Below are 26,004 nucleotides of genomic sequence, written 5' to 3' on the forward strand. Positions count from 1 at the left end.
AAAGAAACAATACATGTAATTTTCTGAATTTAACAAAAATACAAATCCCAGCATGCAACGCGCTTTAACGATCATGTTTGTGCCTGCACGCGAGCCTTACAAAACGTCACGAGTTACATGGACGGTCATGGGGAAGCAAAACAGTAGTTAGCTAGCGGCAGCCACTGCAATTACTGCACGTATTTAGCCACGGCTGGAGCGGCGCGCTAGCGGAGGCCACCATGGCCAACATCACCAAGAAAGTGTCGTGGTCCAGCAGAACTGACGAGTCCGGGGCAGCCGGGGAGGACACGCCGCTGCTTAACGGTTCCGAGCCGCCCAGACGCTCCAGACAGGTAGTGTTAGCGCGGTGGCTAACGGTTAGCATTCCAACTGACCCCGCCGTAGCGACCGCGAGATGCTGTGTCATGTTTTATTGACTGTTACAAAGCGGTGTTGAGTCATGTTTTTGATAACGCATGGTTCGTGAATGCTCATGAGTTTAAAGATTGTTTTATATCACATTTCCGCGTATTCTACTTTCACTTTGGGCTGTTTGAACAAGCGCAACAACGAGCGGCGTTTAAAGCTATTTGTACCTGGAAGTGCTTAAATGACTCGCACGATGCAATTAATTAATTAATTAATTAACAGTGCGCCAGTTATTTGCCAACAGAAAGCCTTTTCAGAAAGTCCTGAAAACCTGACTGTAGTCTGTGATTATTTATTAGGTTATTGTGAGTAATCAGTGAGTGGTCTGAATATATTTAGTTCAATGCAAGGTCACTGTCAGTTTATTAGAAATCAAGCTGTTAACGTGGTTAGCTGTTAGACATGATGTCTGTAGACTGAACTCCTGACTCATATAGAAATAAACTGGAAAATCCTACTTCCTTTTTTCCTTAACTGTGGAATAAGTCATACATTTCCTAAAGTTGGAGGCAAACCCATGTTATATCCTTAAATTGTTCATACAGGAGTATTGTTCAAGTGCTTCTGAGGCATGCTAGTCATTCAATGACATTCATAACAGGATGCACATGCTGTCAAATGTTAGAAGACTGATCACTGTTGCATTTACAGTAATAGAAAGGACAGTAATAAACAGTGTAGACCTCTATGCTGACACACGTGGCCATTATTAGTGTTGTTGAAGTTGTTTGGAGTCTGAGGTTACTTAGGGTAGTGATATTTATTCATAGTCTTCGGTGGGATCCAACATGATTCTGATCTTAACATAACATAAGCCTGAAAATAGTCTAAAAAGTGTCTTCAACTGTTGCTGTCTGTGATTCCTGTAGCTGTCTGAAGGAGATGGTATATTTCAGATAGGCAGACTCAGCACAGTGGATTTGGAAGAGGAGATAACATCCGATGAGGTAAAGTGTGAACTCAAAATGCCGTGACGCTAAGTGTCTAACTCCCTTTGATCATCGCTCTATCAGAAACCTGTCGCCTTTAGAAGTGTTGTCACCTCATCCTCCACACCTCTAATATCCTCAACCAAATCAAAACAGCATACATGACATTTGAAGTTAACTATAGATAAAATAAAGGAAAAGAAAATATTTTTGAACAAGATTAGCTACTTCCTGCTGAGTGGGACTGAATCTTGTGGAAGAATCTGACACACAAGGGTTGAGAGGCTAAATTGGCCAAGCCACAGCTGCGTGTGCGTAGAAGAGATGAGATTTTAAACATGAAATCGTCTGATGGTTTGATGCAGGTCTGTTTGATAATGTGCAGAGCGTTACGTTTACATTGAGTTTAGTCTCAAACTTACAAGAAACTGAGACAGGCCGTGGCTGAAATGCACTCTGGGTAATTCATTTAAAGTGCCTGCTCCAGGCTACAGTTAGTGATAACAACTGGAGTAGACGATCACATGACTTTTGACTGAGATTATTTGACCATCACTTGTTAGTTCCATCTACATTCCACTAGTTTCTCACTGTCTTTTCACCAGCTGATGCCAATGTGACTTTGTTGATTTCCCCGTACAAAAAAATAGTTTTCTGTGCTTAGTTTTGCGTTTGTGAACATGTGAACAACTGCTGAATGTGTTGCTACTTGAGCAGGCCACAACTGTGTGAATCTAACACTGCATGTAAATGTGTGATATTTTTGTGTTGCCACTCACGTGCACCATTGCTTTCTTGCACTTTCAAGTATAAAAACCTTAAATCTTGTTTTAATTGATGCTGTGTTGTGTGTGTTTGTATACACAATGATTTCTTTGAATTGAGCTTCTTACCATCCCTCACATGACTCAAACGATCACAGTTCACAGAGTGCTGCGATGGTCAACTCTCTCTCTTTTTCTCTCTGTTTTTCCCTGCAGGACTCTCTTAGAGCGCGGCCCAAAGAGATCCCTCACAATGAGAAGCTACTGTCACTCAAATATGAGGTAAACAACAATTTATTATTACATAATTCTGCAGCACATCCTATTTTGGTGACTAATTGCAGGAGTTAAGACTAAATATTAAATGAATTAGTAACACTAAGGAGCAAGGAAAGTGCCCCTCATGCCCTAAAACCCAAAGCCATGAAGGAATTAATCTTCTAAGCAGGCTCGAAACGAGCAAAATCAGCTTTGTATTAACATATTTTAGGTTTAAAATCATGTTGCTGATATTGAACCAATAGCTAATATAGAGACACAGTAAGTATTTTAGGATTTAGGATATATATGTATGTATATATATATCGTTATCATGAACCACAGAGGTGAATAAGTCAATGAACTGATTTTATTATGTATATTTTTATTTTTCCAGAGTCTGGATTATGATAATATTGAGAACCAACTGTTTCTTGAAGAGGAACGGAGGATGGGTCACATGGTGAGTAGAGGGGGTTTCACCAAAGTATGATTATTGCTTTTTTCAACTGTCCTGTCTAAAAATGTTCAATATTATATGACTTATGACAAATCTGTCCTGCCGTTTTATATGTATTTTCGTGTGTGATCAGAATTTCCGCTGTCTGGAGATCAGTCGCTGGGTAATCTGTGGCCTGATTGGTTTTTTCACCGGCCTCGTCGCCTGTTGCATAGACATCGTGGTGGAAATTCTGGCTGGGTACAAATATAAAGAAGTCAAAGAGAGTATCCTGATGTAAAGTACAGTAGCTTTGTTCCTTATTGACTGACGGGCATGATAGTTAATCATCTTCCCAGTCTCTACTGTGTGCTTTCAACACCCCCAGACTTGACCTTGACCTGTGACTCCTCATAGACATAGAGAAGTTCACAGAAGCAGGCGGCCTGTCTATTTCTCTTCTCCTCTGGGCCGTCCTCAATTCAGCCTTTGTCATGGTGGGCTCCATCATTGTTGCGTTCTTTGAGGTGAGTCTGAAAGGAGAAATTGATGAGTTTGACATGAGATTCCTGTTTCATTTGAATTTGCTTTCTCTTTTGTTTAAACTCACGCACACTTTTAAATGTATTTAACCAGTTAAATGTCTTGATCCAAACCATTTAAACTGAAGTGAAACTAATTAAGCAATAAATTGTCTGAAATTGTGAAATCTGCTTCTTTTATTCTGGCCATTCCGGTTAAACCACACTTGATGAGTTTGTAGAAAGAGGTCAGGGAAAACGGAGATTGTTGTGTTGCATAAAGAAGTCAATCACTTCAGATTTCTACCACATAAATTTGTCACGTCTTTGGCTTTGAATGCTATCACACGTGATAGCCAGATAGATTGTTCCACTTCCATTATGATTGTTCCCAAATGAAATTCAGTTCCTTTTTTAGATTATTTAATTAGTTTTCTGACTTTTCCTTTTATCTCTGTGATCCAGCCTGTTGCAGCAGGAAGTGGTATTCCTCAAATTAAATGTTACCTGAATGGAATAAAGATTCCTAGAGTGGTTCGTCTGAAGGTACGCACGCACGCACGCACGCACGCACGCACGCACATACTGTAACAGCAGGAACCTTGGTACCCTTTCATGTGTTCCTTGTCCTCCGTAGACCCTGCTGGTAAAGGTGTTTGGTGTTATCTGCTCAGTGGCCGGGGGTCTTGCTGTTGGAAAGGTAATAATCAGTATTTATCAGTAGAACTATCACACCAGATCTTTAATGTTCAGCTAAAAGGTGAAGTGATTTAATATAAGATCAATTTAGGGTGTTATGTGACATGTAATTCAAACTGTTATTGATTAAATTCCTGTAAATCACGTTTTTTTCTTCTGTCATACTCTTGTTTACCCACCATCCTTTAGGAAGGGCCTATGATTCATTCTGGTGCTGTTATAGCTGCAGGTGTTTCTCAGGGCAGGAGTACATCTTTGAAGAGAGACTTCAAGGTCAGTATGGTCCTGAAACTGCAGGTGTGTTACAGTAATTAAATAGATCTTCACCAGTTTTCCACTGGAAAACAAACACAACTTGAAATGAACCAATGTACAAACATATAAATTTTAGCTGAACTGAGTCAGTCTTGTTTATTGCCATGATTTGGGAATATCTGAGTAGAAAGTAGAAAACTAACTCCCTTAAAGTGGATATAAATCATGACCGCTACTAATAAATGCTGGGTGTGTGTTACCAGATCTTTGAATACTTCCGGAGAGACACAGAAAAGAGAGACTTTGTTTCTGCTGGAGCTGCTGCTGGAGTTTCAGCTGCGTTTGGAGCACCAGTTGGTAAACACACAAAGCAGTAGTACTGTATGTCTGCATACCCAAAGTAGCACAGAAACCTGTTTGGAAACTCTTTCTAGTGATGCCAGAGGCATGGAAACAAGAGCATAATGTGAACAGTACAATCTTTGGGGATTTACTGTGTTAATGCAAATAGTGCATAGTCATACCATTTCACAGAATATGTTAATATATATCATATATTATATATATTATATATATATATATATATATATATATATATATATATATATATATATATATATATATATATATATATATATATATATATATATATATATATATATATATATATATATATATATATATATATATATATATATATATATATATATATATATATATATTTCAGCTGTGTATTGAGAGGCTTATACTTGCAGCAAACCCTGTGGCCACAGTAGCTAAAACTGTGCAACTTTTAACAAATCCATCTGAAAATGAATAACCCATCATTCCTATGCTGCTGGTTTTAATGTTATGATAAATTATTGTTAAACTGCTTGGAGGAACTTGCTATAATACTTGGGACGCTGGTTTCGATCTGCAGCATGTGTTTGCCATCACCTGACTTACCTGAACTACTGTGACTTGTTGTGACAGTAAACTGGCAAGGAAACAGCTGCTACTCGTACATGTGGAGGATGTTTCCAGACATCACCAACATTATTTCACTATTATTTTTATGTCACTATTATGTAAATGGAACAGTTTTAGCTAATGTTGTACTGATAATTGCAGTACTGTGACCTAAGTGTTATCACCTACATTCATACATAGTGTACGCTCATCCTTTATGCAGCTCTTAAATGTAATTTTGTTTATTTGGACGACAGGTGGAGTTCTGTTTTCTCTAGAAGAGGGAGCTTCTTTCTGGAACCAGATGCTGACGTGGAGGATAGTAAGTGATGTGGTCCTGTGTCTACTTCTATTCTAGTTCATAGCTTATGTGATTAGGGATCTTAATATTACCAAGGAAATTTATTTTTATTTAGTTGTTTCTGCATTTGTGTCTCCCTTTCACCTTTTTTACTTGTCTCCTCCAGTTCTTTGCCTCCATGATCTCCACCTTCACCTTGAACTTCTTCCTTAGCGTCCATCACAACACTCCTGGAGAACTTTCCAGCCCAGGTCTCATCAACTTTGGACGCTTTGACAGTGAAGTGAGTGGCATATTATTATTTTATGCATCTCCAGCTATATCTTGTCTGTCAGTAAATGTGAATGGTGATGTTCTGTTCTTTTTCAGACCATGACCTATAACCTCTATGAGGTACCGTTGTTTATTGCAATGGGAGCAATTGGTGAGAACCTTCTGCTTTTAGACAAATATTTAACAACATAAACATGCTTTAATTCAATTAAACAAAAACACATTCATGTAGGCAATTGAAACAAAGATTAAGTTTTAATGTTGTGTTTGCTTAGTGTCAGAGATGAGCTTAGTCTTGTAATCACTCTTTTGGTTCTTTGAATGAGAGAAGAGTATTCCAGAGAAAGACAACGTACAATAGAGTTGTCGTGTCTTGTCTTCCTGTGCAGGTGGATTGCTGGGAGCACTGTTCAACTTTCTCAACTACTGGCTGACTATTTTTAGAATTAGGTAAGAAAGAAGATTTTAGAAATATACAACCAGTTTTCCCTGAATTAGAGTGTAATTTAGTTCTCCACTCTATACAAATTGGTGATGCTCTGGTCTGTGTATATGGAACCCACTGCACGTCTTTGTCTTTTGGAGCACAGTGTTTTTTTTTGTTGTTGTTTTTTTTTTTTTTTAAATAAAGAAAAACCTGATTTTATTTGAAATCATAGAGTACGTCCCACGAACTGACTCATAAATACCTTGTATGAGAAAACATCTTGTTGATTGAAGGGTTTAAAAATAGTCCCAGTACAATGAGTGATGAACTCGTCAGGGAGGAGACTTCTGCAAAGTTACATGGTTCCTACTTCCTTGTCTCGACATAATGGATGTTATTTAATATTTAAGGTGCAACAGTTGCTAATAAAGTATATTTCTTTAAGAGAATTATCACCTTTTTGCCAGCTTCAGCTTAAAGGCTGCTAAATCGTAACCTTGTATAAGTTGATGAAGTTGCTGTATTGGATTGTGTTCTGTAAAGCTATACCTTATTAAGTGACCAGTGAGTAAATGTCCCACCTGTCTAGGCCTTGTTTTCCTCATATGACACGGTGACTCTTTTTTTAATACCCGTCTATATGTGTGTCACATTTCATTCCAGTAGAGGTTGTTTTTTTTCGACTGAACTGGTTTCATAGCATTCTTGAACTGGACCTTTGGGAAAGTCCCGAGTTTTTCATTTACAGATATTCTATGTGTTGTAGGTACGTTCATCGTCCATGTTTGCAAGTGATGGAGGCCATGTTGGTTGCTGCGGTGACGGCGATGGTGTCCTTCACCATGATGTACTTCTCCAATGACTGTCAGCCTCTGGACTCAAACAGCTCTGAGGACTACCCACTTCAGGTACAGCTCACAAATTTCACTTGAGAATCTCAAATAAGGAAGGAAATTACCTTATTAGACACTTCTGCATTTGACTCATTCCCTGGGAGATCAGATACTTCTGTTTCTCAGAAGTGTTCTCCTGAGCTTCCAGCATTATTGGCTAGAATGTTGTCCAATAGGAAGTGTTAATCAGTTATCATATGGTATGTCATGACTAAATTCTAAGTGTTTAGAAAACTACTTGGTATATTTTCAGTTGGTGAACATCCAGCATCTTTGGTGATGATGGCATGTACTCAGAACTAACCATCTTCCACTTGTCCTCAGCTGTCCTTTTATCTATTAGTGAGGATGTGTTAAACTAATCTGTTTGTGCCTGCTCTACTTTTTCTACTTATCGTCGCATCTTTGGTTCCTTTAGTTGTTCTGTGCAGATGGAGAATATAACTCCATGGCTACAGTCTTTTTTAACACTCCTGAAAAAAGTGTCCGCAGTCTCTTCCACAACCAGCCAGGTACAGCTAAAAGTCATTACTGTGTATTTTGAGATTAATCAAAGTGAAGCAGAATGGCAACAAAAAACATGTCTTGTCTTCAAAGGAACCAGCAGTCCTCTGACGCTGGGCTTGTTCACTCTGACCTACTTCTTCCTGGCATGTTGGACCTACGGCCTGGCAGTGTCTGCTGGAGTCTTCATCCCTTCGCTGCTAATAGGAGCAGCCTGGGGCAGATTGTGTGGAATCCTGCTGGCCTCCATCACCCACTCCTCTGACTCGGTTAGTTTGTCTATGTACGTTGGTTCTGTAGGATGAGGACCAGGCATGTTCACTTTCTTATACTAAATTTGTATGAAAGCTGTTAGACTTTGCTGTCTGTGGTTTGTTAGATGTGGGCTGACCCTGGTAAATATGCCTTAATTGGAGCTGCGGCCCAGTTAGGTGAGTGACTGATCAAATCCTGAATGAGTTAATGTTTAAATTCACACTTAATATAAATCGTAACGTTCTGCTCCGTGCAGGTGGCATTGTGAGAATGACTATCAGTTTGACTGTCATCATGATGGAAGCGACAGGAAATGTCACGTACGGCTTTCCCATCATGCTTGTACTTATCACTGCAAAGATAGTTGGGGACTACTTTGTTGAGGTGAGTGATCAGGCAGACAGTCACTCTGGGACACCAGTCAAATCCTGCTTTATAAATACTCCATTTCAAATAGTACCACTTTAAATTCTTATCACTTTCTGTAAAACTGTGTTGTTGTTGTTTTATAAAAAAAGTACTGTTTGATTAAATGCATGGCACATGAGGTTTTTGTAATTAATTAGGAGCAAAGGTTAAAGTTGCTAGTGACTGGGTGTGGAACAAAAATGGTATAACTCGTGGTGGAGGCGACTTTAACCGGTTTGTGCACTGCCAGTTACTGCAGTTAATCCCGTTTTATGAGCCATGAGTATGGAATATTCGATCTTTTTATACAAACGTAGCTAAAGCGGTAAATAAGTAAAGCTCTAGCAAAGTACCATGACATAGTTCTTGAGTACTGAATATATGTAGTTACACAAATTATAAAAATTTTCACTTTAATTTTGCAGTTTTAATTCCTGTTTTTCTTTGTTTCAGTTTCTTAGTTCACTAATGTTCTGCTTTCATTTCTCATTTATTACAGTAAATTAATCATCCTAACATATTGGATAGAATATATGTTCCTTTTTTTCATAAAACAATTTATTAGCCTGATAATTACTCCTGATGTTAAGTTATAGAACGTTTCCATGTGTCTTCTTGGTCCAGGGTTTATATGACATCCACATCAAGCTACAGAGTGTTCCCTTCCTGCACTGGGAGGCTCCGGCCACCTCCCACTGGTTGACTGCCAGGTAAAATCCTGTCTGCGCTCTGACATTCTCATGTGATGACTCTAACGTTAAGACGTCCCTGCTGGCAGGTTTGTCTCATTCTGCCTTGGATTTCTATGTTTCCCCCTCTTTGTACCTTCTCCATCTAGGGAGGTGATGAGTTCTCCGGTCACGTGTTTGAACAGGATAGAGAAGGTGGGGACCATCGTGGACATCCTCAGCAACACATCTACGTGTCACAACGGCTTCCCCGTTGTCGTGCAGGTCGCCAATAGTGATGAGGTACAGAGGACTGTTTGTTTCCTGGGTTGAGCAATCGCTTGAATGAATCAAACCATCATTTGTCAATTACTTGAATGAATCAAACCATCATTTGTCAAAGTTGGATTGGATCCACCTATGAATAAAATGCAGCCATGGGTGGATCCGTGGCTGAAGGCTCACTGTAAAACAATGAACTATTAATTATTCACTGACAGCACATGATAGTATTTCTACTACTGGGAATGTGAACTAGGATACTTTGATTCTAAAGAGAAGACTCAGATGGGAGAAATGTCATTTGCACCTACATATATTAATTTTGACAAAGTTGAGCTTAAGTAGAGATCTAATATGATACATGTTTTATATATACCAATATATTTTTTTGTTTCGTTCAGCCTGCGAAGCTCTGTGGCCTCATACTCCGCTCGCAGCTCATTGTTCTTCTCAAGCACAAGGTAACATCAGTGATGTAGGCTTTGCTACAGTGCTGTTAAGTAAAGTGCAAGGTTTTGAACCAGACTTTGTCCTGGTTGTGCAGGTGTTTGTGGAGCTGGCTCGATCCCGACTGACCATGAGGAAGCTCCAGCTGAAGGACTTCCGGGACGCCTACCCCCGATTTCCCCCGATCCAAAGCATCCATGTCTCCCAGGATGAGAGGGAGTGTATGATGGACCTGACGGAGTTCATGAACCCAACGCCTTATACGGTGCCAGAGGTAAAAAACAAACACACACATCTTTTCTGGATTGATTGGATAATGCTGTGTATTGTAAACAAGCCTGTTGTTTTTAGGAAACATCTTTGCCTCGTGTGTTTAAGCTGTTCAGAGCTCTGGGACTCAGACATTTAGTGGTGGTGAATGATGAGAACAAGGTGAGTGTGTGTGGTTGTGTTTTCATCCATGATGTTTAAAGATGACATTCATGTGTGACCGTTATGTGATGCATGACATTTCTTTAATTGGGACTGTCTGCAGGTGATTGGACTGGTGACCAGAAAGGACTTGGCCAGATATCATATGGGCAAGCATGGACTGGAGGAGCTTCAGCTGGCTCAGACATAGTGTACACACACAAACACGCACACACACCCACGAACTATGACCACCCGATGCCTCGCTAAGCTGTCGAGCTCCAGCTATGCAGCCCAAATGGACACCGTCAAGGACCAAGAGGTCAGTTTTATACGTTGATGCCAAACCCGTCACCATGACAACACAAGGTGACCCCGTCACAGGCCCGGGAGATCAACAAAAAGGCATTTTGAATGTGTTACTTACTCTTAGTGTAACAATTCAAAGAGAAACACACAAGCTTGCACCATTAAATGTGTTGATTGGTTCACTTTGATAAATTGGAGCTTCCTCATTTTGTTATCATTACTGTTTTTCTGGTGACGCATCAGTTTCCACTCTGTGTGTGTGTGTGTGTGTAGTTTCTTTCTGTTTTCTGTTGCTACTCTTTTACTGTTGGTTTGCCACTGGAAGAGGAAAACAACAGGTGTGAATAATAATACATTTGATTCCTTCTAGCTGCTCTATTGACTATCTGCCCTTTCTGGGACAGGTTCTGACTCAGCATCATGGGAACAATTAATATTAGTTCTCTTATGGTGTTTTAATGCAGCGATATGTTAAATATAATTTACAAAATTCACAATTTTACAGACAGTCCTGATAAATGTTTTTTCTGTTGGACTAAACCAGACTCTTGCTCACTTTGAAGAGTCAGTCTACAATGTCAACAAATGAAGTATTTTAAATTTGCATGTGATTTTTGCACTGAAGCGTTATTTATTGTTGATCTCAAATGGAGGTTTTAACCTGAGGTTTACGGACCGGACTCATTTGCTCTCAGGCAGACTTTTGTTTGTCTTTTACAAGTTTTAAAGGTAAGGAGAAGAGTCTTTTATGGGTGAAGAGAGTGAAGACATTGTCAGACAGAAATCCTATTTTATCATCTTATCCGCTTTTCTGAGCAAATCGATACCTGTGTATTTTTACTACTGTATGTATTGATACTCCTCTATTAACATGTTTTTATCACCACCAGATGTTTGCACTTTTAGCCACTACTGACACAAGTGTCCCTTATGAAGCTCCATGTGAATGTAAACTTTAGTTTGTGTTTTTTAGTTTAACAGGTTAATTGTGTGGACAAATCAAAGTATCGCACAAGACTTGTGTGTATTATGTTCATAGGTAAATCTAATATTTCCTCATAGTGTTTATTGTTGTGCACTTTTTTTTTTTACATTTGATTTTGTCTTGTCTGTGCCGTTTGTTTTCTTGTGAAGTTCTAGGTGTTGAACCATTGGATCAGCCTTTTGTGATTGAATAAAGTAAAAATAAAAAAGTTTTACATTGTTGTCAGTTAAACAAAAATTCAACGCCCTTCCCTACATCTCCACTAGATGTCAGAAATTACCTGAAATCCTCCTTTTATTAAATGCAGTGAAGTCACTGCTCAGATTGGAGAAAACCGCGTCTGTAGCTTTGTGTGTTTGGTTTCTTCTAACTCACAGGTGAAAGTGTGGCTCACGGCTTGGAAGTGGCCGTGAGCAACGCTCTGTTCTGAACATACACCCACCCTTCACACGCAAAACAGGTGGACGCTGCCGCAGCACAGAATGTGCTCAGAAGAGAAAAGAGCCTCTGGGCAAAGTGGAGCTCATCACATGAAAGCAGCAGAGAACAGGTTGTCTGCCGCTGAACACAAGGAACTTCTAAGTACTTTTTTTTGTGTGCTGATGATTTTCACACTTCTGTCCAACATCTGTGCCGATCAACTAAATATTAACTCAGCCTGTTAGACACAGTCTGATTATAATGAGCTCTCTCAGAATGCGTTGTGTTGTTGTGTTTTCTGAGTGTGGTCTGCATCCAGGGGAGGAGGACCATGAAGGTTTCCTGTCTGTGCTGGCTGCTCAGAGAACTGGGACCCAACACGGCTGCTGCAGCACTGAAAGGTAAAACCAACTCCTGCATAAATACAATCCAGCTTAGAAATGTATAAATGTAATATTACTGTGTTTTTTATAGTGGTGTGTTTGAATTTGATGAGTAAGTTAACCTTACTAAAATCTCTTATTGGTTACTCTTTAGGATGTTGTAGTTTTTTTATGATTGTTATAATAATAAAAAATTCACAGCATCTGGATTGGAACTAATAAAGTGGCCAGTACTTCATCACGCTCATTGTTCCTCACCTGCCAAATGTGATCACTGATCACCTTCAAGCTTCACTTGCATTAAGTCTACAATCAGTCGCGTGACAGACACAAATGCTGGTATTTATTTATTCGTCACTACTTCTAATTGTTCTCGTTCCCTCAGAGAATTACCGTTGGGCATATTCAGTCGCTCTCGGCTCAATCAGTCGGTCGTGGATGAATAAGCACCAAATGACTGGAGCTTATTCTTCCCAACAACGCAGAGATAAACGCTTCCCACCCAGTTAACGGCCAGAAGCCATTTAGACGCTACTTATCCACGCGGCCCACGTGTAAAGCTTCCACCCTGTATCTGGGAGAAAGCAATTACAGCTCATGTTCCCACGGCTTAATGCAATAAATTGCTGAATCAATGCAGATTACACATGCAAATCCACGAGCTATCAGTCCACCAGTTTAATTTGAGGTGTGCTTTTCTATGATAATTGTTTTTTTTTCTTTACTGAACTGAATTAAGTTAAATTCATGAAGCGACAGACCGTAAATAGGAGGTAAATACTAAGATTTCAAGGCCTTGTTGACTCAAAGACATGATGTAAATCATAAGCAAGTCTTTACAAACATCAGTTGTCATCCTGGAAGATGGAATCTCAGCTCTGAATTCTATTATTCTCTCTCTGCTGAGCATTTGCTCAGATTTGTCCTGTTCAGGGTAAAAGGCGTGACTCTTTGTGAAACCATCTGCCGTGTTCAGACACACATTTTATGGACGACTCCGCGCTGGGAGCCACCGCTGTAGCTGAGATGGCTTTGTAGCACGACCCACTGGTGACTGATAGAGGAAGAGTTAAAAATTCATGGTCATATTTTATCATGCTGGATTTTATAATGAGACAAAAATATTGTTTGAAGGGACGTGGACTTGAGACCATGTACTCTTAGTCATGATTCTGTTTCGTTGTGGTTATTTTCCTTTTCATTGAAGCTCCAGTGTGAATTTTATAATCTCTACATATATTTTGCACACAAACTATAAATTTAGCATAATTTGTAGTTAACGGGCTGATGTATTACACACCTGAGTATTGTTATTAGTTTTATGTTGCTTGTGCTTCTCTGTTGGCTGATGAAGCTAAATAAATGTCCCGGTCGGAGCAAAACGTAACGGAAGGCGAGTTTTTCCAGCGCCACAGTGGACGTGTACAGATTAACTGTCCTGAGATGTTTGTTTGCTCTGATTTGGTGGAATGCACCAAGTAAATGCTTGACACGAAGCCAAAACGAAGCAAAAACAATGAGGATGTCCTGACATTGCAGTGTTTTCCCACAGAGGGAAGGTGTAATGTTGAAATGCCAAACTGAGTCTGTGCTTCTGGAGGGAAATATTCATTGTTTTCATTGCTATGAAGGAAACGAAACAGCTGCTTGTTTCTTGTTTCGCCCTCATTCACCAAACTGGACCACTGACCATTTTATTAGGTACAGTACAACAAGGATGTGCATGGTCACCAGTAATAGTCAGAGGCCTAAACTCCATTATAAAAGTTCTGCTCTGTGTCAGTTCATTGGTTTTAAACATCTGTTCTAATGTGATGAAAACCAAATGTGACGGACTCGCAGTAGAGGCGTTACAGAGGCTAAATCACAGTTTATTCAACCTTATTGAACTGACTCGCGCCGAACTCGATCATCATACGAAGGTTAGGATTGACAGACGCGGGCAGCCTGAAGATGTCTGCCATAATGCACTGTGTGACAGCTGGGCTTCTCCTGAATGACAGATTAATGAGGTGTGTGTGACTGTGGAGAGAGGAACGTCCCCGTTTGGATCCTACAGTCGCTGCCTCGGGGGCATCAGAAGACGGGGGGGGGTTGAGCTGACAGGGTGTGGTCACTTAAAGACGGCGGCAGATGAAGAATCAGACCAAGACAAAAGGAATGGGAGGAGGGGAAAGAATATAAAAACAAACAGACACGGAGATGAATAGGTGGAGAGAGAGACTAGACACCACATGAGAATTAACAAAGTAGCACGGGGGAGTTTGGGATCAACGGGGTGAGGAGGGGGAGAGCAGTCAAGGTAGAGCGGTGGAGAGAGAGAAAGGGAGGGAGGGTAAAGGATGAGCTCATTGCAGTCTCTGGGCTGATGACATGAGGAGGGGGGAGGAGGGGGAGGAGGCGGGGAGGGGTCCGCTGCTAGTCTGCGAATCGATAGCCAGCGTCTGGGCTCCACACGCACATGCTGCTGCTGCTGCAGACAGGTCCGCTGGCCGACCCGCCCGGCGTCCGCCGCTTTCTAGCGCTGCCTGCTGCCTGTGGGAAAACCAGCTGATCGCTCTTCTTCTGCGGTTTCCTCCCATTTTGTCACTGTGCTTCACTTTTCAAGAGCGAGGAGGAAGTGCAGAAAAGCCGGCTCCTTCGCTCGCTCGCTCGCTCGCTCATCCTCCCTCTCTCTCTCTCTCTCTAGCTCACACGCATCCCCACCCACACCCTAGCATCCACACTCTCTGCTACTCTCTCTCTCTCTCTCTCTCTCTCCATCCCTTCTCTTTCCCCTCCAGCTACGTTGTGAACGCTTCCTCCGGGGTGGACATGCTCTCCTGACCCGTCGTCTCCGGTCCTACGTTTTGTGGACGCTCTCCTGGTTGATCCGCTGCCCGCCTGGTACTTTGTCGCTACCTGTGGAGGTTCTGTGCTTCTCTGGTTCCCCTCAGCCGTGTGTCACCCTGCAGAGGCACCATGCTGGGTTTGGACGTGTGTGAGTTCGGGGGTCAGGTGCTGGAGCTGCTGTGGCTCACTGTGTGCTACAGAGGTGAGGCTGGTCACAGTGTGTGCGTGTGTTCTCTCAATTAGTCTAACTTGAGTCATCAAACTTATTATAGGTTAAAAATGTATGAGTGTGTGTGTTTCTGATGCTCATGCGTCTATTCTGGTGGGTGTGGACATTTTTTATGTCTGACATGAAGCGCAATTCCATCCTACACTATCTGTGTGTGTGTGTGTGTGTGTGTGTGTGTGTGTGTGTGTGTGTGTGTGTGTGTGTGTGTGTGTGTGTGTGTGTGTGTGTGTGTGTGTGTGTGTGTGTAAAATCCCACAGCAAGTGCATTTAGGCAGATGATACGACAAACATGTGTTTGTTTTTTTATAGCATTTTCTGCTTCTGTGTTGCTTCAGACTAGTTTGAATGCAAAACCAGGTTCTCTCTCTCTCTCTCTCTCTCTCTCTCGCTTGCTCGCACTCTCTCTCTCTGTTTAGTGTCGCTACATTGCAGAACAGCTACAGATGGTGGAGCTGTCTTGGGGTTTCCCCTCGCACAGGTGTGTGTGTGTGTGTGTATAAGAGTTTGTTTTGTGAGATGAAAGGGGGAAAGAAGTCATGTGAAGAGAAACACACCCCCAGCACGAAGAATGGAAAAGCATCGAAACAATTACAAAGGAAATCAAAGGTTTTCCTCCAGTAGCGATGTGGGATTTAAAATCGGAGGAGTTCATGAATAATCTATTTTATTAGCATTGTGAAATTCAAACAGCATTTTGAATGGATCTCTCAGGATCTAGGGAGTCACTGCTGCTCATGTACCTCAGTCCCAACACCTACTGTTTCCATCTGGGTCCATTCTCATGAATCCTTAATGTGGAGTGTGTGAATCTTTACGCTCCATGCGATCATTATCGAACGCAAGATGTAAAATTATGCCTTTCACAGATGTTAATTAACAAATATGCCAGTGCAAACATGTTTTTATTTGTAATCTTTGCACCGTTGCTTTTACATTGAAAACAAATTCCTTTAAGTTCATCAAGCGCAGAGTTTTGTCATTTCTGTGCAGGATTTCTTTGGATGTGACAAATCAAATCTGGTCCAAAACACTTGGCAGCAACTGAATTTTGAAAACGACAGGCAGGAGATTTTGATATGAACGTAGGAGGTGACTGAGTGGAAGATAAATGCCAAGGGTAGCGAGAAAAATGATGGGGAGAGGAGGAACGAGGCCGGGAGGCAGGGTTGGGAGTAGGAGGAAGAGGAGAGCGAGGAAGATGAGGAGGAAGATGAGGAGGAGATACGTGAACTGTGGAGTTGGTAGAAAGTGAGACAGAGGTGTTGGTGGGTGTAATGTTCTGTCAGCAGCTGTGACCAGGAAGGAAAGAAGGGGGACACGGTGTTTTACAAAGTGTGGCAGAGGGAGGGAGGGAGGGAGGCGGGGCTGGGGGGGAGAGAGGGGGTTGAGGCCCATGTGGCTGAACTGAACGCTCTCCGTGAGCTGTCAGTCAACGAACGACAGCATCGAAGCGGCCGAGTGAAACCTCAGCGCGTTGTCATTCTGTCCTTTGTCCCCCACGCTGGTGTTTGTCTGATGAAAAGACAGTGTGTGTGTGTGTGTGTCTGCGTGTAGCTGTGTGCGTGCGTGTGTGTGTGTATGTGTGTGTGTGTGTGTGCGTGTAGCTGTGTGCGTGCGTGCGTGTGTGTGTGTGTGTATGTGTGTGTGTGTGTGTGTATGTGTGTGTGTGTGTGTGTGTGCGTGTAGCTGTGTGCGTGCGTGTGTGTGTGCGTGTAGCTGTGTGCGTGTGTGTGTGTATGTGTGTGTGTGTGTGTGTGTGTAGCTGTGTGCGTGCGTGCGTGTGTGTGTGTGTGTATGTGTGTATGTGTGTGTGTGTGTGTGTGCGTGTAGCTGTGTGCGTGCGTGTGTGTGTGCGTGTAGCTGTGTGCGTGTGTGTGTGTATGTGTGTGTGTGTGTGTGTGTGTATGTGTGTGTGTGTGTGTGCGTGTAGCTGTGTGTGTGCGTGTAGCTGTGTGCATGCGTGTTTGTGTGTGTTTGTGTGTGTGTAGCTGTGTGCATGTGTGTTGTATTTGGCCCTTTTCTGCAGCAGCCAGACACATTCTGTTTGTTTGTCATGTCAGCTTTTATCGACATGGAGTCATGAGACGCACCGTTCAACGTGTGTGTGTGTGTGTGTGTGTGTGTGTGTGTGTGTGTGTGTGTGTGTGTGTGTGTGTGTGTGTGTGTGTGTGTGTGTGTGTGTGTGTGTGCGTTTGTGTGTTAACGGGGAGTTTGCAGCTCTGCATGTGAAACTGGCCACACAGCGACAGCAGCCTGAGACAGTGTTCATTCCTGTTTTCATTCTTAAAACTGTTTTGAGGTTTTGCAGAGACCTGTGTGTGTGTGTGTGTGTGTGTGTGTGTGTGTGTGTCTGTGTGTCTGTGTGTCTGTGTGTCTGTGTGTGCGCATCCCAGAGGTTTCATTATAGTATTACAACAGAACAACGACATGGAGCCTAGGGGACTATAAAAAAAACAGCAAATCACTCCTTATGATACACACACACACACACACACACACACACACACACACACACACACACACACACACACACACACACAGGAACGTTGTCCCGACACAGTGAACAGTTATCTGGGTTATGGCGCCGGCAGGAAGTGATGATCAACAGAGGAAGTCGTTAGATTAAGAGGTTCTCTGGTTTGACATGAGGAACATATATTAACACGACAAGAAGCTAAATCATGACAAGGAACACGCTTCACTGGGACTGCGTTTCTCTCTATCTGCCGGCGCCACAGAACATCTGGTCCGTGGTGCGGTTCCATCCGTGTGTTTCATCAGGCTCTCGTGTGATTAAACACCCCCCTTTGTACCAAACACATCCCTGTGTTAGTTTCCTTTGAGTGCATAGATTTTAATATCAGTCTCGTCTGCTGCTGTAATTGAGCTTCGGTGCCACGCTTCAAACTGTGCTCTCTGCATTTTCCCGACGCCTCCTCACCTTTTTCTGCTTTAAAATTCTTCAGAGAGTGCACGAGCCCATCAAACCATCAAACTCACTTGATTTCCACCAGTTACCCACATTTCACATCAGACGTGTGTAATGGTGCAGGAGGCCTGACGAGCTGAGCGCTAACGAGCTGCTAGCTCCTCGCTGGTTGATACCACATCGCAGACTGAGGAAGGAGCGCAGGCACGTCACTCACACATTGGCTGCTGACTGTTTGCTGGTTCCAGCTCGTTCCCCGCAGCAGATTTGCCCAATATGTTGGGTTTTAGCTCTGCATGTTTAGGCTGAATTCAGCTGCTTCCTCGTGAGTTTGTGGATGTAACAAATATCTGTTGAGATCTAATTAGGCTTTGATGGTTCCTGCTCTGCAGGGAGCGCTTATGTGTGAACTGTGTTTATTTCCTTTATTTTCATCCACAGGAGAATAATTAGTCGCTTTTATCTGTTTGTCACAGCAAAGTGATGATTAAAGTTGTTTAATCTGGTGAAACAAAGCGTTTTCCTGTCTGGACACGGAAACTGTGAAAGACATCAAGATGCAGTCGCTACGCGGCGCGAACTCTGCCTTTTTAAAGTAAATGTTAATAGATGCAGCAGCCGTGACAGCTCAGCAGTCTGTGGATCAAAGAGGGAGCGCTGCAGCTAACGTCTGCAGATGCACGTCCACGCGGGGCCGAATGGCCTCAGTGCTGCACGGTGGGAGCTGTGAGCTCACGCACGCGGTGCAGAGAGGTGGGGGGGGGGGTGTGTGTCTGTCTCTCTTGTCACATCCAAAGACGCCAATTAGGAGGATTTCATGACTCCACGCAGTTCATCCAAGTAGAAGTCGAGTTTTACTTTGAGAAAAGGGGACGTTGACCCTGTTGTGTTGCTGTAAACTGGTACAACATTGTTCTCTGCTCCGCTGTTTATAGTCAGTCGCAGAAAATAGATCCACAATAAAGGTGATGTCACTGCATGGAGTTGAAGCGGTTGCCATGGCGATGGGTGAAGGCAGCCTCATTTGCCCCTGACTGGGTGGGGCGCTCCTGTGTGTGTGTGTGTGTGTGTGTGTGTGTGTGTGTGTGTGTGTGTGTGTGTGTGTGTGTGTGTGTGTGTGTGTGTGTGTGTGTGTGTGTGTGTGTGTGTGTGTGTGTGTGTGTGTGTGTGTGTGTGTGTGTGTGTGCGTGCGCGCCAATTACCACACAGCCCAGAGCTGATGGATGCTGAGGCATCTCATTACTTACACTAAAAACACAGGCCACCACACTGAGTCCGTGTGTGTTCTCTTGGTAATTGTTCGCCAGACTTCTATGTTGTGCATTTTGTTTTTGTGGCCATGTTACTTTAAATGCTCACGCTGGTGCACGTCACTAAGTGGAGAAGGCCATTCATCAGTGTGCACCACCACCAGCGCCATTTGGACCTCTTAGTTTTTTAATCTTAGTTCTTCAATTCAAACACTTTGAAATGATCAAGGTTACGTACGATTAATTTATTAATTAAATGTGTCGTGACTGATTCTGTAGTAAAACATCCACACACTTTGTTCATTTCTGCCTGGGTTTTTCTTTTTTCTCATTGTTGACAGTTTGGTGATGATTTGATGTTGAACAGATGCTGTGTTCCTGCGTTCTGCTGATTATGAGACTGTCGGTCCACATTTGTCCAGTTATGGCGACTCCTCCGTGTAAAGGTGGAGGTCGGGGTGAGGCAGAGATGCTGAAATGAAATTCCAGCCTGTAGAAGAGATTATTGAGTGTCTGCTAGATTGAATATCGAATTAAAATCCCGGATGAAACCCAAACCTGGGTGGTTGGAGCCGGAGCCGAGCCGGAGCCGGTCCACATGGAGTCATATCTCCTTCCAGGCAGTGACTCGTCTGTGACTCATTGAACTGAACTGTCGTCGGCTTTTTCCTTTGTTTTTCTTCATTATAGTTACATGAATATATGATAATGATGTTCTAGTCTATTTAGTAACATCTTTGTGTTTCTTCCTTCTCAAAGGTCTAATGGCTGACAAAAAGGATCTGGCTCTCGAGGATGAGGAGGACGAGAGAAACCTCAACTACAACCCTCCGGCCCAGAAGTCGTTGCAGGAGATTCAGGAGCTGGACAAAGACGACGAGAGTCTGGTGAAGTACAAGCAGACGCTGCTGGGGCCCGGTCCAGTGGCAGCAGGTGCGTGATGACCTTCACCCGGGCCCAGTGGTACCGGCGCACAGCCCTGACAGCTCTAAGGGCGAGAGGAGCCTCCGTTTGCACATTCATGAAAACAATCGATGTCCTCAGTCTCTGGAGATGAAGGGTCTAATTAAAGACTAAACCAGATTCTGTTGTTGAATTGGTTCATTTAAACGTGAACAGGCAAACGTGTGGATGAAGGAGCTGAAGACGCTGTGTTTCCTCTGCAGACCCTTCTGGGCCCAATGTCCGAGTCACCAGACTGACCCTGTTGTGTGATGAGGCTCCTGCACCGATCGTCATCGACCTGACGGGTACGAAGCTGCTTCCTTTTTACCTGTTTATTGTTCTCATGCAGCCTCAACCGTGATTGGCACGGTCACTGGCGTGCCCTGGAGCAAGGCACCCCCCTCGCTGCACTGCATCTTTGTGCAGAAGGACTGCAGTGGGTGTGTCTGAGCTGGAGGAGCGCAACTAAATGTTTGCTTTGTGGGAATTATTGACATTCTCCTCCGGATGCGGAGGAGAGCGACGGGAACGAGGAGTGGGGTGTGTGTGTGTGTGTGTGTGTGTGTGTGTGTGTGTGTGTGTGTGTGTGTGTGTGTGTGTGTGTGTGTGTGTGTGTGTGTGTGTGTGTGTGTGTGTGTGTGTGTGTGTGTGTGTGTGTGTGTGTGTGTGTGTGTGCAGCATATTTATCCCAGAGATGATGTCATCCACTACAGGGGAACCAGGTGCTTGGTGTGCGTGCGTGTGTGCGTGGGTTCACCTGTTCTGCTGCAGCCTGTCTGATAAATGGGACGAGTGCTGCTGCAACTGTCGCGTTGCTTTTCCACATAATTACGTCGGCATAATACGACTCAGCAGCATCACCTGGTTGCTAGGCAACGCTGGGTCTTTACTATGCAGTCTGAAACCTATAGTATCAGAAGCAGAAGGTGCAACAATGTGACATAATTAACAGCTTGCTGTGGAAACCTAAACAGTGGCCGTTTTAAAAAGGGAGGAAGGAAAACGACTTCTGTTGTTGATGTGAGAGAGTTTTCCAATAAAGTAGAGCGGTGAATTGCTTTGGTTTAATGAAGGAGTGTGTGTTTGTGGGATTAAAGAGAAACGTGAAAGTGCTGGTTGCTCCGTGAGAGTCAAGCATCTCCCGTCATAAATCTGGAGAGTAAGCGGAGTTCATCATCGCTGCTGCTGGTGTATCGTGTTTCAGTCAACGAGCCGAGCCGGCACCAGGCTACATGTGAAATGGACCTTCAATCTGCTGGAGGGATGCATTAGAGACGATTTTCACTTTATGATGGGCATTTACTCTTCTGGACGTGTGTGTGTGTGTGTGTGTGTGTGTGTGTGTCTGTGTGTGAGAGAGTTCAGAAGGGAGAGCATGTGTATGTTAATGCATTTTAAATTTTTGCATTTTAAACTGTAGGAAACGTAGATATACAGGCATGAAATCTGGAGCCTGAGTGCCCTGAAATAATTGAAATTCATTCTGTAACCAAATAGTCTGCACGGACTCACTGGAGTCTGACAATAAACATCATCAGCGTGTTTGCATTTAGTCTCAGAGCTCCACTGCCTCAGATCAGTCAAACAGACAAAGTATCAAGAAATAAACAATGTATGAAGTTGTGACTTCATTTTTTCCTATTGTAGAAACTTCCCATTTTTCCCACGCCTTCAATTAAGTGTGAAATTTGGTCTGTTCGCGGTTTTGTGGTGTGTGTGTGTGTGTGTGTGTGTGTGCGTGTGTGTGCGTGTGTGTGCGTGTGTGTGCGTGTGTGTCTCTCTGTGTGTGTGTGTGTGTGTGTGTGTGTGTGTGTGTCTGTGCGTGTGTCTCTGTGTGAACAGGTAGCTCTCTGACCTACTTTCTCAGTCAGACGCTCCCAGGAGGTGCCAGCGTTTTGCTCCCGTCTGTGTCTCCGGAGTGAAAGGAGATGAGGAGACGAATCAGTGGGGAGGAGATGGACGGAGATGAAGCAGTGGAAAAGCTCCAGGATGTCAGGCTGACAAATGACTAGTGGCTTGATTATTCTGGGTTTTATCTGATGGGGCAGTTTTGTGTGGTGAACAAAAGCTCCAGGACGAAACCACGTTTTATTTAAAGTAACAACTTCCCCACAACGTCCAGCCAATGTGTGAATATGACCTCTGACCCTGTGTCACGTGTTGCTGAGTGAATGCAGCTAAGGTTCAGTCAATTTCTGCCATGTCTCTCTCCCTCTCGCTGCTTCATTCACTTCGCTCCTCTATCTCGTCTTCATCTCCTCCTGCCCATTAGGAAGCACTCAGGGCCGATGCTTGGCTTTAAATTGAGGTATAAAGTGATTAGGCAGTGTGCTTTTAGAATGGCCTGCGATGCGTTTCTCCTCCTTCAACCCCACAGCAAAGACTGCCTTAATGTAAGAAAGAAAACGCTACTGGAGTGAGAATAAATATTAACCTGAGATGAGTTTCTCTATTAGACCATTAAAGAAAACAGCAGGAGAAATAACCAGCGTTTCTTCTTGTCAGGGTCCAAATATTCTTTTGTGTGTTTATTTTTTCATTGCTGCTGCTTTGTGAACCGGTGACTTGATGAAAGGCTGGTGAGCCCCCGGAGCATGTGTCTGGTATATATGTGTGTATATATATATATATATATATATATATATATATTATATATATATATAATATGTGCGATGATGAGTCATTTGGCTCGTTTTCGCCACATCTGCTGACGCACGCGTGATGATGTGTTGCTGCGTTTGCAGGAGACCTGAGCGCGCTGAAGGAGAAGAGCTTCTTCTTACAGGAGGGAGCCAGATACAGACTAAAGATCCACTTCAAGGTAAGACGGCACACGTGAGTGAGAGCTCCCTATGATTAAACCAACTTTTGAGCAGCGATTCGCGTTCTCACACCTCTGTCCTCCGTTTCCCTCGCTTCTCTTTTCCAAATGAACCACTCGACACTCTTGTAAACACACCGAGGATTTTTTCCCAAGCTGAGCCCTCGGGTCCAAAGTAAATAAACACAGGGACACGAAGCGGCGACAATGGAATATTTTTTTAAAGGACAAGCAGAGTATAAATACACAGGGGAACGGTGTGTACTCAACGGCTGCAGAGGATGTTTATGAGAAAATGATAACACTAAGAATTATTAAATATTTCAGTGTTTACACAGGAATATAAAACGTGCTGAGAAAGACAAGCAGATTGAATAATGGATGTTTTTTTTTCTATATAATTATCAGAGATTTTAAGTGTTTCTGTTTCCTTTTGTGCCTGGATCAAATTTTCCATGGCGAAAACTAGATGCCGGTTTTATGTCATTTGATGAAAACCGCATGTCTGAGGCTGAAAAGTGGGTCAGTGCTGTGTCTGAGCAGACTGGAGCCGGTGCTGGAGGAGCAGGGCCCTGAAGTGGCAGCACTGATGTGCTGAGGATGACCAGAGGCGCAGACACCGGCTCTGCGAGGACCCCTGCTGGTCAAACCGCCACACTAAATAAAAAATGATTTCCTATTATATATACAGTGTAAAAATATCTATTTAATTTCCAGGAAACCCATTTTTTTCCAGTTCCTGCGTGGGTTTACATTTTACACATTTAAAGTAACAACTTCCTCATAATGAGATAAGTGCAAAAATGTATATAACAGACACAAACCCTTTGACGTGTGTGTGTGTGTGTGTGTGTGTGTGTGTGTGTGTGTGTGTGTGTGTGTGTGTGTGTGTGTGTGTGTGTGTGTTTGCAGGTCGACAGGGAAATCGTGGCTGGATTAAAATACCATCATGTGACCTACAGAAAAGGAGTCAAAGGTACGTACGTCACTGAGAGATTAGACAAATGAAGCATGACCTCAGGCTCATGCTGAATTACACAATAATTCTGCTGGAATTATTGGCTGCTGCATTTCTGCAGATGCTTAGACCAATAATATTAAAATTTCATGCCACAGGAATCGACGTGTAAATTTCTATTATTTCTATTTGAACTGTTCACTGTGTATAAATTCACACAGATGTTGTTTCTCTGCACCACAGACATTGTGGTTCCATGTGAACCCGTCAGCAGCTTTCTCACTGGCCGTTTTCCTTGTCTTCCTCCAGTCGACAAGGTGTCCTACATGGTGGGAAGTTACGGGCCGAGGGCGGAGGAGCATGAGTTCATCAGCCCGGTTGATGAGGCTCCTAAAGGCATGTTGTCACGTGGCCACTATCAGATCAAGTCGTGCTTCATCGACGACGATAAGAACATCTACCTGGCCTGGGAGTGGAACCTCGACATCAACAAGGACTGGAATGAATAGAGAGAAGGCGCCAGCGAGGGGTGATTGCCCTCAACTCCCCCCCTCACCCACTTCCACCTCATGGTGGTTAGGCAGCGTCGCCTAATCAAGAGCCTGCATCTCCTGAGTCGCCCTCATCATGAAATCTCTATACGCAAATCTAAGGGATTGTAGAATTAACTAAAGTATAATGCAGTGAAACTCTCTAAAAGAGAAGTGATGTGATATAAATATTAAATACAGAGTCGTTTGTTGAAGGTTTAGTAGTAAAAGCTGTGTCACAGAGGCAATAAAAGCTGTTGCTCCTCTGAGGTTTCACTCTTAATCATCATCATCTCCAATGTGGAATGCAAATAATCACACGGAAAGAAACACAGAACTGGGAGAGATTCGTTATATTTATGTTTTGATCCCATTGTGGAAGCTTTTCCTATACAATACATTCATCCCCCATATACTGTACATAATCACACTTAACTAATTTATTCATCAGATTTATGAACGTCTGCTTGTCCCATGATGTATTGTTTTAAAACGCAGTAAACAAGTATATTTTACATCATCCACAACATTTTTTTACTACCGGTTATGTGCTATTACTGTTTTAGAACCCTCATGTCTTGGAATGAGGATGTCCAACATACATTGGGATGTTGGACAATGTTGCTTGTTTTGACAAACGTTTTAAAAAGCACCTACTTTTTGAGTCTTTGTGGAGCTTTTGAGAAGAGCTGAGCCATTGAAGACTGTAACTGAACTGTGTATATTGTAGAAAGACATGCATGTGCGTCCATCAGGATTTTATGCGATTTATTTAGTGAAAAAACAAAATTAGCTCTTTTTAAGAAATAGGACCCAAGATGTGAACAAATCTCAAAATTAATGGATGATTTTAAGATGGAATCTGTTTGTTAAAGTATATTAAAGGATGAATTGAGTCCAATTAAAATAAAAAATACAGAACTATTGTGTAAAGTCTTTAGATATGATATTGTCATTGTTGCTGAACATACTGAACACCGTTTGAAATCATTGTGAGACTAACTGTAAACGTTGGCTTGTTGGGTGTTGCATGGTTTAACAGGATTTTCTCTTCCTTTTTTTACCACTTCATTGTAAGATTTAATGTGAGATAAAAAATCGTTGCTGTTGCAAAAAATGTCAGTGGTTGCCAGATGTTGGAGTTCCAGTCTTTGCAGGGATCATGTTAAAGACTGAATCTGTGTCTCATCCTCCTCCAGCCTGTCATTAAATGCTGCATCTTCACTGGTATCAAATGGTGAAGATGCACTGGTGTCAAATCCTGTATCTTTTAATAAAGGCAGTTGGACCAAAACGGGTGTTTCTACTATATTTTCT

At 42.8% G+C, this 26,004-nt stretch overlaps 2 protein-coding genes across 4 annotated transcripts; both read left to right on the forward strand.

The window, feature by feature from the left end:
• Positions 1 to 83: 83 nt before the first annotated feature.
• Positions 84 to 11,604, forward strand: clcn7 (chloride channel 7). Of its 2 annotated transcripts, XM_029159722.3 has the most exons (25): positions 84 to 335; positions 1,281 to 1,358; positions 2,321 to 2,386; positions 2,760 to 2,825; positions 2,956 to 3,088; positions 3,219 to 3,328; positions 3,788 to 3,868; positions 3,960 to 4,022; positions 4,211 to 4,294; positions 4,540 to 4,633; positions 5,485 to 5,549; positions 5,695 to 5,811; positions 5,898 to 5,952; positions 6,191 to 6,251; positions 6,995 to 7,136; positions 7,540 to 7,633; positions 7,719 to 7,894; positions 8,005 to 8,056; positions 8,137 to 8,264; positions 8,913 to 8,998; positions 9,127 to 9,259; positions 9,640 to 9,699; positions 9,783 to 9,959; positions 10,037 to 10,117; positions 10,221 to 11,604. In XM_029159722.3, the coding sequence occupies exons 1-25, from the start codon at positions 222 to 224 to the stop codon at positions 10,305 to 10,307; spliced, it is 2,403 nt and encodes an 800-aa protein (XP_029015555.1). In that variant the 5' UTR covers positions 84 to 221; the 3' UTR covers positions 10,308 to 11,604. The 2 variants fall into 2 exon arrangements, with proteins under 2 accessions (XP_029015555.1, XP_029015556.1); XM_029159723.3 differs by lacking the exon at positions 1,281 to 1,358.
• Positions 11,605 to 11,736: 132 nt separating this feature from the next.
• Positions 11,737 to 25,981, forward strand: arhgdig (Rho GDP dissociation inhibitor (GDI) gamma). 2 transcript variants are annotated; one of them, XM_041071996.2, is made up of 6 exons: positions 11,737 to 12,211; positions 20,193 to 20,366; positions 20,600 to 20,683; positions 23,123 to 23,199; positions 24,112 to 24,175; positions 24,467 to 25,981. In XM_041071996.2, the coding sequence occupies exons 1-6, from the start codon at positions 12,142 to 12,144 to the stop codon at positions 24,664 to 24,666; spliced, it is 669 nt and encodes a 222-aa protein (XP_040927930.1). In that variant the 5' UTR covers positions 11,737 to 12,141; the 3' UTR covers positions 24,667 to 25,981. The 2 variants fall into 2 exon arrangements, with proteins under 2 accessions (XP_040927930.1, XP_029015601.1); XM_029159768.3 differs by lacking the exon at positions 11,737 to 12,211 and adding an exon at positions 14,606 to 15,227.
• Positions 25,982 to 26,004: the final 23 nt, after the last annotated feature.

Source organism: Betta splendens, chromosome 8 (genome assembly GCF_900634795.4).
Source record: "Betta splendens chromosome 8, fBetSpl5.4, whole genome shotgun sequence".
NCBI classification, from domain to species: domain Eukaryota; kingdom Metazoa; phylum Chordata; class Actinopteri; order Anabantiformes; family Osphronemidae; genus Betta; species Betta splendens.

Coding starts and splice junctions, on each gene's coding strand:
- clcn7 (XM_029159722.3), top strand. CDS start 222: ATGGCCAACATCACCAAGAAAGTGTCGTGGTCCAGCAGAACTGACGAG. Junction 2,826..2,955: donor AACGGAGGATGGGTCACATG/GTGAGTAGAGGG, acceptor GTGTGTGATCAG/AATTTCCGCTGTCTGGAGAT. Junction 7,895..8,004: donor TCACCCACTCCTCTGACTCG/GTTAGTTTGTCT, acceptor GTGGTTTGTTAG/ATGTGGGCTGACCCTGGTAA.
- arhgdig (XM_029159768.3), top strand. CDS start 15,155: ATGCTGGGTTTGGACGTGTGTGAGTTCGGGGGTCAGGTGCTGGAGCTG. Junction 20,367..20,599: donor GCCCGGTCCAGTGGCAGCAG/GTGCGTGATGAC, acceptor TTTCCTCTGCAG/ACCCTTCTGGGCCCAATGTC. Junction 20,684..23,122: donor GATCGTCATCGACCTGACGG/GTACGAAGCTGC, acceptor CTGCGTTTGCAG/GAGACCTGAGCGCGCTGAAG.